General features: G+C 41.3%; 1 protein-coding gene across 2 annotated transcripts in view; it reads right to left on the bottom strand.

Moving 5' to 3' along the window:
• Window positions 1-2,033: 2,033 nt before the first annotated feature.
• The window catches only part of LOC146811827 (uncharacterized), a 188,233-nt gene continuing 177,309 nt past the window's right edge, over window positions 2,034-12,957 (bottom strand). For both annotated transcript variants that reach the window (XM_085618818.1, XM_085618819.1), the window contains one exon: window positions 2,034-12,709. In XM_085618818.1, coding sequence (XP_085474944.1) covers window positions 12,587-12,709 — 123 coding nt within the window. In that variant the 3' untranslated portion in view covers window positions 2,034-12,586. The remainder of the gene's footprint in view (window positions 12,710-12,957) is intronic.

Here is a 12,957-nt window from a genome sequence, read left to right as displayed (position 1 = left end):
GATGGAAATAATGGGTTTGTTGGTAAATGGAAAGGGATTTGGATCCCGTGGAAGCAACTGCCATAGAATTGTCAATTTTTTGATCACCGTTATTTCAGAAAGGACTAAGTTACAGAACTATAAATTGCCGTAGGTCTGCGGTTGCAGCGGGTCATGGTTTGGTAGGAGGTTGTTCCATAGGAAGAGTACAGCTGATTTGCAGAGTCATGAAGGGTATTACGTTGCAGAGACCACCCAAACCCAGGTACAATTCTTTGTGGGATGCCAGTTTACTTCGTCACTTATTTGAGGGTTGACCTATGAATAGGTTTTTTAATTTGAAGCAGTTTTCAGGAAAGATGGCAACTTTATTGTGTTTGATATCTTTTAGGAGAGTATCTAACGTAAAAGCTTTAGATATTGGAAATAGGTTTTATAATCCTGATGGAGTAATTTTTGGGATAACTAAAAGAAGGAAGAGCATGTAATCCTCTATTTTTATCCAAAATATGCGGATTATCCTAAGTTGTGTATGGTGAATTGTTTAGGGGAATATGATAATAGAATGGAGGAATTCAGAAGGCATTGAGATAACCAGTTGTTGATTTCTTACGTGAAGCCTTGGAAGCCAGTTACTTCGGCAACGATTGCACGTTGGGTAAGGTCTTGCATGTGTGATGCAGGTATAAGTTTGAAGGAGTATGGAGCACATTCAGTGAGAGGGGCAATGGCAAGTAAAGTTTACACGTCAGGTGAACGTTTAGAGGAAATTTTGCATGTGGCTGATTGGTCAAATGCTGATGTGTTTGCAAAATATTATTTAAAACCTATGGAACATGTGTTGTCTGTGGTGTTAACACAGCTTTGAACATGCATAATGTTAGCCTTCGGTATTGACCTGGAATGTAGATTCTCAAGGTAAATAAAGAGAGAATCTGGATTTCATTAAAGACATGGAGGCTAGCATTATCCCTCCCTCCCCGGTAAGTATTTGGAGAGGGAGTGGATGGTAAGAGAAATGTTTTAGGCAAGGTATTAGGGATTCTGTATGAGGAGATAATTGAAAATCTTTTACATGTGATTTATTGTTTGCTTCAGATACCCATTAAAGGAGGAGACATATAATATAGTTACATTATGGATGTTTTAAAGATTTGGAGTCATGGGACCGTAGCAGCTTAAAATAGGAAGATGGCTGCTGTGATGGAGTTTATATAGGTTTAAGGGACAGTCCAAGTTCTGGAATTTTTGTTGTAGGTGATGTTTTTTTAAAGTACTGCAAGGAGCTGGCAATAACAGTAATATGCATAATGCTAGCCTCTGTGTCTTTAATGAAATCCAGATTCTCTCTTCACTTACTTGGAGAATGTACATTCGACATTCTTCTCATTTGCAGACCATTTCCTGAAAGATCTCCACATCTCATGCACTTTATTCAAATTTACCAAAAAGGGCAGGGTTACTATAATTTCTGAACGTTAAGACTGATGCTGTTGTAGGCCTTGGAAAGATTCTCAACAATGCATTGATTTTTCCTACCTGTGATTGACTGATTAACTGACATCACTCCAGGACAGGGATCCACATACATTAGGTGTATTATTTTAAAATTGAGAACATCATTTGTTGCCTGTGCATTTCTGCTATTATTTGCATGGGCTACCCAAGGGACTGACACACATTGTGCCATATTCAACAACTGTATCCCCTCACAGCTTTTGTACAAATTCAACATTGATATAGCTCAGGGCTCAGACAACCTTCACCTCTTGTGCATCTGTTACATTTGCTACTTTACTCCCAGGAAAACTCTGAACTTCGGAACAAGAGATGAACACTGCAGCACGTGGTCTCATACGGAATGTCAATCTGGCCTACCACTTAACGGCAACCCTGCGGTAACAAGACATCTACATCAATCCATGAAAGCATGCCCTGCTTTCATGCTCACTGAGCAGGCTCCTCTGAAGAGGGCTTAGCAGATTCACACTTTTTCCTCAATATCAGGAAAAGCCCATAAATGACAAGAAAATAAAGCAGACATCACAAAGAAATCTTGGCAAAACTTTATTGTGATACAAAAAGCAACACACAAAAATAGGGCAAACCATGAAAACAACACCTGTGCACTACAAACACATTTCTGTAGAAAAATAAATCTTCATTTGTATTTAAAACATACACATGCTTATCAAAACAATCCATAGACTTCACAAAATATTGAAAACAACGTATTAAACAATTTGTTGGTATAAAGCAAAGATGCAGTCTGGCCTAGAGGGAACGGTGAGAGCTGGTGGGGGGGGCATAGAAAGCACCTTTTTTTAAAGTGCAGATGCCAGGTCACATCCAGCAAAGCTTAGCTGGAACAGTCAGAGTGAGTGCTTGATGGCCAAAGTATACCTAGGCGTAAGTTACATGCTTCAGGTGAAGGAAGAGCAAAGGATAAACTTGCCAAGAAGAAAACCAGCATTTTGTCTGTGCTGTTCCTCAGGCTGGGAAGGCTCATCACAACATTGAGTGGATCCCAGTTGTTGCAATGTTCCTTTTCCCCGAATCCGAAAGAGTAGTTTTGAATGAGGGGATGGCACTCTGAAGCTGAAAATGATTGTCTACGGAGTCTTCTTCAATGAAAGGGAACTTATTCCCAAGACTAAAAGATACATTAACTGCAAGCTCAGTGACACTAGGGTTTTCTCCGGTATTACTAGTAATTCTCGGACCGGTCTGTGTTTGCAGGGATGCCAGTAAACCCTCAAAGCCTCACTGGGAAACTAAGTCTTGCCCTGCACTTCTTGGGATACTTGGAACCTCCCTGGAATTTGCAGCGATAATGGAGGGTTGTCCTTTACTGTTTTATCTTAAACTCACAAACGTCAGCAATTTGTTTCCTTGCTAAATCCAACATGCGCCAATAGAAGAAATATGAAAATGTGTTTTGCATTCTAAGGTTAAATTAAGAGAATCCATGGAGGTCTGCATTTTGTCAAAGAAATTCTTATATGATACATTGGGCCTGAATGTCCATTAGCAAGAAGTGGTCACAAAATGTACACAGAGTTTTTGCGAATGGAAAAGAACGTTGCGAACCAACCTATGTACTTATAGATCGCTTCACAAAATGCAAAATCTTAGTGGGTCGCAACCTGATCTACCTCATCAATATTCATGAGCTAGGTGACAGATTGCAACTCTTTACAATTGCATACCATCACACGGATGGTGGCCTGCTCGGCTCAGCAGGCCACCATGTCTGTGACCGCATTTAAATTAAGTAAACCTTTCTTTTAAGTTTGTTTGCGAGTTGGCAGTGGTCACCCAGACCACTGTCTTCTTCCCAACAAACATTTTATTTACATTCCCAAAGGGGAAAAGATCCCAGGGGGACCCAGTCCCTTTTGCAAATGTGTTACCACCCCAACTCGAAAGTTGATAACTTTTCAATGTTTTGTGACTCGATTTCAATCACAAAACATTGATACAGACCAGATCATAATTTTTCAAAAAGCGCACCTTCCAAGCATTGTTTCCTTATACTTTTCTAAATTTGTTTTGCATTCTGGTACACGGTTACTGGTTCGCAAAACAGGATTAGTTCATTAAAAAAATGAATTCGCAGTCACAAACCTTGTGGTTTAGTAAATCGCAGTCTTGGTACTCTAAAATGACATTGTACATCATGCCTTTTTTTATGGGGGCTAAACCCCACAACTCTTTTCTCTCCCCTTACTCAGTTCTTTTTTCCATTGCTGTCCCTTTCATATAAGCTGGGAGTTCCTCCATTTTACCTATTACAATAACATTTTCCTGGCTTATGTCATCGCTCCCCCTTCTTTCTCTCACCCGTGCATCTCCCCTGCTTAGTCCTCACCACCTTAGAAAATGGTCAGGAGAATGGGCATGGCTATTTACTATGTACTTAGCTCCTGGTGTCTTGCCTTAGTGTCTCTAGTTCAATATAGGTTGTGGTAAAAATCAGTAGACAGATTATTGCAGCCCAATATTTTTTATTTGTACCAAAATTCTCTAACAGTTTTTTCTAGTTGCTAGTCTGTTGGATTTGGTTGTCAAATCATTAAAACAACAATTTGCTAAACATCAAATTAATAATTTATCAACTTGACCCGTAATCAACATACATAGTGGGCTATGCTTTCTTCTATTCTAACATATTTCAGAGTGACAGATCCTATTCAGGATCTCTAGTACAATGCCAGCGATATAAAGTGCTTTTCCTGTACTACCATGTATACGATGGACCTCTTCAACTCTCCCAGGGTACTACATTTTGAGGTACAGAATAGACTTGCACTGTACTCCCTGCGACACCTGTGACTTCGCCTGCATTTCTGGTCATAATGTATATGAAGGAGTAAACAAAAATACTTAGATCCGGCAAAGTAGAACAATAACAATGAAAAACACAAAATGAATAAGTTAAAGGTCTGGATGGTTAGTTGCAGATGGCCGCTATCTTCCCAAGAATATTCGAAAGAGGATTCTCAATTAAAGGCAGAGGGTCTTAATAGCTTCAGGTATTCTAGGTTAGAGCTGAATAAGCCAGGTTGATGATCGCAGATGACGGAGAGTAGTTGGGCCCAGAACCGTGTACAAAACATCTAAAGGAGTCAGGTGACACTGAAACCAGTATAAAAACATGACCAAGAGGAACGAAGGATGTGAGCAAATGTGGAACTCCACACTCAATGTAAAGGCCAGAGAGGAAGGACACAAGGGCTGTAACAAAGGGCAAAGCGGGGGGAGGGGTGAAAGCTCGACTCAGCACACAGGCCTAGGATGGTTAAAGGGTAAGAAATCCTGAACAACTGGCAACAAGTGGGGAATGGTTGGCAAAGGACAAACAAGAACAGTATAGAAGCCATTGCAGCAGTTTGAAATCATACCCAATACAGCAAAGTCTACAGTACAAAGGTCATATTGGGGTTTTAAACCAGACCCAATACAACAAAGTATATAGTACTAAGGCAGGGGTCAGATGCAATTTCTGTTGAAAAGGCATTTTTGTTTGCTATTAACTTTAGTGTGGTTTGCTGGATGTGCATGAACCTTGGGGCCCGATTAGTTCACTGGGATCAAAAAGACAGGAATTTTTCCTGTCCGTATTACAATTAGAACTGGCACAAAGGCTAAAGCACAAGGCAGTGGGTACAGAGCCAATACTGAAGCCAGAGCAAGAATAGATAAAGGGCCAGACATTTCATAGAGGCCTGACACATTTTGGGACTTTAAAAGACACATGGCTTACGGGGGCGTGGCTTGGATGGAGAATGGCGGCTTGATTCTGTTTTTCCTGCTGCCGTGGCATGTTAACCACAGTTAATGTTTTCTGCAAACTGCCCTACAGCTCACAAAAAGAAGGAGCTGTTATGGGAAACTTCGTGCACCTTAAGAAACTGCCTGCTGCCAGGCATGGAGTTTACTGGTGTTTTTGTCCCTTATTCACCCGTCTCACTGATGCGACCTCGATCCTCTCAACAAATTTGCTGACAGACCTAATCAGAGTCAGGCAAGGAGCTAAGGACACATTCCAAATAACAAGTAAGCCTTTTTCCTATGGCGATCCTGTTCCCACTGTAATCGCTATGGAGTATGACCTGCAATGGTACATGCAGGACATTTCTGGGGACATTACAACGCTTAATACCAGCTTTGTACTACCTCTCGCTTTGCCTGAAACCAAGATGGCGCCTTGCCACAAGGCTTTCTTAGCAGCATCGATTTCAATCTCTTGGGATTTTTCCTTTATGGAGGCTCTCCTATTAAAAGTTTGCTAAGGTGCAGAATACTAACCCTGGATCACACCATGCTACCGCGTGCTGGTTTCTGCACCTGATTTGTGCTCACGCTTGTGCTGTTGCTAAATACGATCTACGCTTCATCCTAATTATTAATTTGTGCTTAATTTGTGCTTTTGAGGGCTCCAGGAGCTATTGTGTGAAGCACAGGCAATCCTAGTCTTCTCCCTGGACCTCTCCAATGCCTGTTTCCTCGATATTCTGACATTCAGATCCTATTTCTACCCTCTCCGAGTGATTGGGATACTGCATCCACCTCCTTGATCCTCAACTCAATACAACGGTCTTCTCAATCTACAATCAGACACGTGTGGTCCCTAAATGACACACATTGACATCTCGCACAGTTTTGGGAGTTGATACCTCGCTCTGAGCCCAGTCCTTGCGGCAGTTTGGTGTACTCCCCCTACTGTCTTTCTTCAGATGAAATCATGGCTGAAAAAGAATCCAAAACAAGTCATAAATGCACTAAAGCAGAACTGCCACTGCCGGGCTCTCCTACCAAAGGGAAATCCGATATTGACAACAACATGGATATGATCCTCAAAACGCTTGTGGAAGTACTTGATCTAGCTAAATTCACCAAGGCCAATACTGATGCAATACAAATTAAGAGGGCTCCTCGAACTCTTGCTTATATTTCTTGGAGAAATGTATTTCTCAGGTGACAGTACTACATCTCTATTAAGACTTTGAGTTAGAAAGGGCACATCCTGTCCTATCATTCAAGCCCTCTAACAAGAATATTCCATGTCAGATTGCCTGTTGCCCGCTGAGATATCAACACACAAAGCTAATCCTTACCCACATGCGTAAAAGCAACCATATCTTGTGGAACGGTCACAAAATATTCATTTTGCAAGACTATTCCAAGTCCACAGTGGAAACTAGGAAAGGGTTCCTTGCCCTCAGGCCTTGACCCAAGAATGTGAGTCTCCTGTTCTCCCTCATTGGTCCCGAGAAATGCAAGGTCCTTGCTGATGGCAAACATCACATCTTCAACTAGTACCGGGATCTACAGGCCTTCCTGGATAAAAGTGAGAATCTTCTAACGGATAATCATCAACCATCTATGTTGAAATCATGAGACTTCTCAACAGTTTTACCACATGATTTCAAACTTCAGTATTCTTCTACTTTACTGGTATGAACCCCTACTTTTATAGCTCTAGCTATAACAACACATGCCAATATCATGCATTGTCGCTTATTAGACATGGCAAACTCTCCAGCGCCAACAGTCAGTTCTTACCCTCAATAATAATAAGTGCACAGACAATACAATTATGAGTGAGAGAGCTGGGGTCTGGGTTAACAAATACAAAAGTCCAAAAACTCTGTTAGGCAAATAAAGTCGGTAAAATGTTAGCAGCATATTTGACACATAAGCAGTCCATTAAAAGCATTACTGCTCTTAAAGATAATCTGAACATAACCCATATGAATACCCTAAAAATCTTGGACATCTTCAAAGATTTCTATAAATCTATACATGAGGAGGATGCAAAAGCCTCTTCTAAATAGCGCAGGGACTTCCAAAATAAACTACATGTGCCCACCATAACCGATACAGAGATGACGACCTTCTGCTCGTCAGTGACATCAGAGGAAGTTATGGAGGCTATTAAGACATTGAAACCCCACAAAGCTCTGGGTCCTGATGGTTTCTCGACTAGCTTTTATAAAACATTTGCCTCTATCCTCAACCCCACACTCTTTGATCTCTTTCATCATTTGTTCCGCATCGGTAGCTATAAACGGCAAGGCTAGTTATGCCACCATTGTGGTTATTCCAAAAGAGGTTAAAGACCTGACCCTGGCTAAGAATTACAGGCCAATCTTATCAATTTAGACACAAAAATATATGCCAAAATTCTCTGTAAGAAATTCGAATCTTTTTTTACCACGCTTGATTAATTACACACAGGTGGGTTTCATGAGGAATCGGCTATCTAATGACAACACTCACCTCCTGTGCATTTCTTCGAAAGAGCTAAATCTACGAACTCAGAAACCATGGCGATAACCTTAGATGCTGAGAAGGCTTTCAACAGAGTCTCCTGGTCATTCCTCTGTGAAACCCTCCTTAAGTTCAACCTGGGTGAAACTTTTACCAAGATGGCCCTCTATAGTGGGCCCTCAGCTAGAGTAGGGGATGAAGGCTTGCTGTCCCCTACGTTTAATTGAGAGAGAAGTACTAGACAAGGCTACCCCCTTTCCCCTTCGCTCTTTATTCTGTCCCTTGAACCTCTACTGCACAGTATTCAAATTAACTTTATCACCTATGCTAACTTCAACAAAATCTCGATGAAGGTGGCGCTATACACGATGATATTTTGGTCATGACTGAGAACGACAGATTGTCAATACCCCCACTATTGCAAACCATAGATGAATATGCCCTGGATGCAATCTATAAGCTTAACTTGGACAAATCTGAAGTCATGGCCTTAAACAATCTCTTCTTCTAGTGATCTACTAAACTCCACTGGTCTGTCTTGGCAACCTCATTTAATAAAATATTAGGACTTGAGTTCTCTTTGGATTTAATAGAAACCATCTGACATAATGACTATTTAACACTAAAAAAGACTGTAACCCCAAATTCATCACTTGTTGTGGCTGCATTGAGACAATCAAGAGGTTGATAACCCCGATTAAGAATTACCTTATAAGTAAGCTTCCTTTTGTGCTATCAGATGACTTCCTTCGAAAACTTGAAAAGTTGCTAACAACATTCTTATGGCAGAAAAAGCGCCCCAGAAACTCCATGAAAAAAACGGTGTCTCCCCACGAACCTAGGAGGGGTGAATTTGGCTGACTTTTATAAACTACCAAACTGCTTTCTTAGCCAGATAGGGTTCCTTATGGTTTTCCAAACCTCTAGACTATATCCCCACTTGGCAAACTGTTAAGATAGAAATTGTGGGTGATATTCATCCTGTAGAGCTTTTATCTATTAAAACCAAACCCTCCATTCCAGCCAAATACATTTTTAATAATACAAAAAGGGCTTTACGGAGGATTGACAAACTTTTAGAGACCCAAGTGGCCCGGTCTAACATGACCTTTCTCTGGCATAACTCTAAAATCAAAATATAGGGTGAACCCATTTTCTGGCAACCATGGGCATTCATGTTTTGAAACAACTAGGTACCAACCGTCTACCTCCTCCTTCAGAAAATTATAACACCAATATAATCATTAAGATGAAGACTTTTACGATTTCCTTAAGCTCAAGGCCAGCCTATCTAAAGCTAAATGGCCAAATGAGGAACCTTTTCTCTTCACGATTTTCTCCTCCTTCACAAAATCCGCACACCAGTCCTCCAAGTTTTACCACCTCTTAAGACCAAAAAAACACTCACTGAACCTCAAAACTATTGAGGAAATGGAATCCACTTGAGACTCGCTCCTCAGATTACTAGAACAGAATTTGGAAATTGGTAGGCTCCCACAAAATAACTCCCGCCTTATCTCAAATGAAATACTGACTCCTACATAGGTCATTCTGGACCCTGTCCTGCCTTCACAAGAAGTTTCTTAGAGCTGACTCAATGTGTTGGAACTGCAATAAAACCACTGGCAACCTCCCACATCTACTTTCTTTCTGTAGCTCAGCTTCCCGCTTTTGGGAACGCATATTCGACTTCTTGGATGCCCAGTATGAGTTCTGACTCAAACAAGATTTTCTTTCACTCATTCAAGGTTTCCTTGATCCACACCTCAAGTCACACAATGCTAGTCTACTGCTAGACATTCTATTATCTGCAGCCTGCAAGTCTGTCCTTAACAATTGGAAGAACACTGCTGCCACCTCTTTTAAATCCTGGATTTCTTACTTATGAGGTGCTGACAACTTCTCTCTCCAGAACTATCCCTGGTGTCCTCAACCTAGATCTGTATGGAAGGCGCTAGATATTTGTTTGCAGCTACTAAACCACCATAAGGCCTCCACCTCACGGTCATATGGTCCAATCACCATAATTTCCGTACATTCTCCCTTGTCTGTAGTCAGGTGACTGCCTTCCAGAATCAAACTTGTTCCTACCTTCATCTACTGGACTGTCATACTCGCTACTGTACTTGCCTGATTGAATTCTTACTTTGATCTTTCCTCCTTTTATTGCTCATACAAGATTTGGTTCACTTTATGCTATGTTTTCCTTAGTTTCCTTTTGCTGTGTCCGGTAATGCATTTTTGTACAAGAAATAAGATTCACTACATGCATTTTTTACAATACGTGTTTAACATTGCCGTATCATGGCATCCTTTCTCTCTGTTTGGTTCCTCTTTCAAAACTCAGTAAAATACTTGAAATTAAAAAAAAAGATACATGGCTTACAAAACAAAGCCCACTCCTCTAAACAACTAACTCCTCATTGTCACTCATGTGCGCAGGACATATCCATAACATGAAAGACCCTGGAAAAGATCACGAAAGATACAGTGGTGGTCGATTTTGAGGAACGTAAATTATGAACCATTTTACTTTTCCCCCAACACACTTAATGACCCATAAGAACTTGCTCTGGACTCACAATATTGCTTTCAGCAGATATGGATCAGCCGATGATGGCCCGTTCTCTCTTTTTTATAGAGCTCACCTAAATAAAGCATCGCTTTCAGCTTGCTCCGTTTCCAACACCGTCACAAACAACAAATGGATGAGCACATTAAGGAAAAGCATACTGACTGTCAAGATGTTCACATGGGGCCAGATGTATCAAGGTAAATTGCGATCGCAATTTAGCTTTGTGCAATGCAGATAGGTAGAAACCCACTCGTAAAATAAAGAATCGCAAAATTTGCGATTCCCTATTTTGCACAAGCATTTAGAGAATCGCAATTTGCGATTCCCCAAATGCTATTCTGGTAGACATCACAAATTGCGATTTTGCTGTAAGGAATCGCAAATTACCACCAACTTCAGGTTGGTGGGAAATTGTGATTTCCTTGAAAAATGCACTTTTATGCATTTAAAGTGTCATGTGGCACACATACATGCCCTTAGGGCATGTATGTGCACCACATGTGCACCCATGCACATTTCAGGGGTGCAACAGGATGTCCTTTAGGAACCCTTGCACCCTCGAAATTGCGTGCGCAATTTGCGAGTACCTATTGGGTACTTGCAAATTGCGCACGCAATTCCCATTCATTCCTATGGGCCTCTTGGCCCATATGAATGAATAGGAAGACATTCCTTATTTGCGACTCGCAATTTGCGAGCCGCAATTAAGGAATGCGTAGGAATCGCAAAAATGATTGTGATTACTACCTACATAGCATTTTGAGAGTCCTTAATAGCAATTCCCTATAAATCGCTATAAAGGACTCGCAATCTGCTACAATGATACATCTGCCCCTTGATATAGATATTCCACCTTCTTGGCTACTCCTCTTCGTTGCCCGGCTCCACCGCCACCTCTAGCATCTTTGTTTTCTATTCATTATCTGAATCATTCCCCATTTGTTCTTCTTCTACCTCTTTTTCCTTGGTTTTTCTTTCACCCGCTAACATCCTGAGATGTTTAACCCCTTAGTGAGCAAAAGTGATCAGAGTATGACTAATATTTATGTAAATTTAAATCATCAAATCTTTGGCAGTTATGATAACCACAAATGTACTAGGTCACAAACTGTTACATGCGGGCAACTCGGGTAGTGTTTGGAAGCATTATATTTTCATGTGTATTTTTCACCCCTCACTAGTAAGGAAATCAGAGCACAGGTAAAACGGGACACCCAAAAATCACACCCTGTGCCCTGAGAAGAGCAGAGAGTCGCAGGTCTGCCCAGTTGATCACTGCAGACATGTGTTTTCAAGAGTGTGTCCTTATGTCCACAGTACCACACAGCTACTAAATGACCTCATGAAGACAGGTATGTTTACATCCCTTATTAAATGCTCACTAGGTGTACATTCAGCTGGACTAATTACAACACAACTGCATTTAATATAAAAAGCTTGCACAAGGGAATTAATCATGAGATGTAGCTTGCCCACTCACTCATAGCACCTGTTTGCCAGTCTCTCCTTGCTCCCAAGATGCCCGGCTCTGGGGGCACAAGCATTCAGACGACCACATATCCATATTTTTATGTAGCACTTAATACCAGGGCAACCACATTACAAAGCTCCCATTTTTGGCAGGTAAAGAACTTGGGCACTAAAATATAGTGTGATTTACCCAGGATCAGGTATGTAAGCGTGGATTATTCATAATCCATGTCTTCTCATTCTACAGGTTGCAATTTGAGCTTTAGCCACCATTTCATTTGCAGGTTTCCCTCATACCTCTGGCAAGGTAGGCAATCTAACCTCTCATACAGTCAATCCATAATGGCTTCAAAATGCAATGGGCTATGAAGTCCTCTGGAAGGCAGCCTGAATTCTTATTCAGTGAAGAGGGCAGCAATTCTACAACCCTCTTTGAAAGTCGGACATCAACTTTTCTTCTGATCTATTTCGGGTCTTGCTAAAAGGGCTCAGCAGAGTCCAGTGTTCTCTTTGCCCCTCAAAGGCATTTAATACCCTATTTGTCCAGCTATCCCAGAATCAATGAGGGATAGGTCTTTCACATACTCTGCACTTGTCTGATCTTCCCACCAAGGATTAGCCCCTCCAAGAGCTGGCAGTAGGCCTTCGTCCAACACCTGCAGACATTCTTGTCTGCCCACCAACACCCACTTTGCACAAGGGCCGCCAGATGAGGGTCTATAGCAAATATACAAAGACACTTTGATCTGTCCAACTTAACCCATATTCTGATCCAGCTTCAAACGTTCACCGAAGCTTGATTTCAAAGCAAATGCAGTTGAGGCTCTCACAGTCAGGAGGCTGGTAGGCACAGGCACAGTCGCAGAGCGGGGAGAACTGGCATCCTGCACAGCTCTCACAGTCACAGCCCTGAAATCAGAAGGACAAAAACGTGAGGAAGTAAGAACAAGTATAAGAGTAAAAGAGAGAGGGAGAGAGAAAAAGTGAGGAAGCTGTGAATGGTTAGATAGGGAAGTGGAGGGAAGAGAAAAGTGTGGCATAAAAATCTCGTGTACCATTTTGAAGAGGAAGGTATCCAAAGTGGTTGTAAAGGAAATATTCACCTTTTTCTTGTTGTCTCTTCACTCACAATGCAAATATTTGTTTTTGAGACACAT

This window comes from Triturus cristatus, chromosome 7, assembly GCF_964204655.1.
Source record: "Triturus cristatus chromosome 7, aTriCri1.1, whole genome shotgun sequence".
In the NCBI taxonomy this organism is placed as follows: domain Eukaryota; kingdom Metazoa; phylum Chordata; class Amphibia; order Caudata; family Salamandridae; genus Triturus; species Triturus cristatus.
The sequence above is the reverse complement of the archived record's forward strand: the minus strand, read 5'-3'. Positions and strand labels throughout refer to the sequence as shown.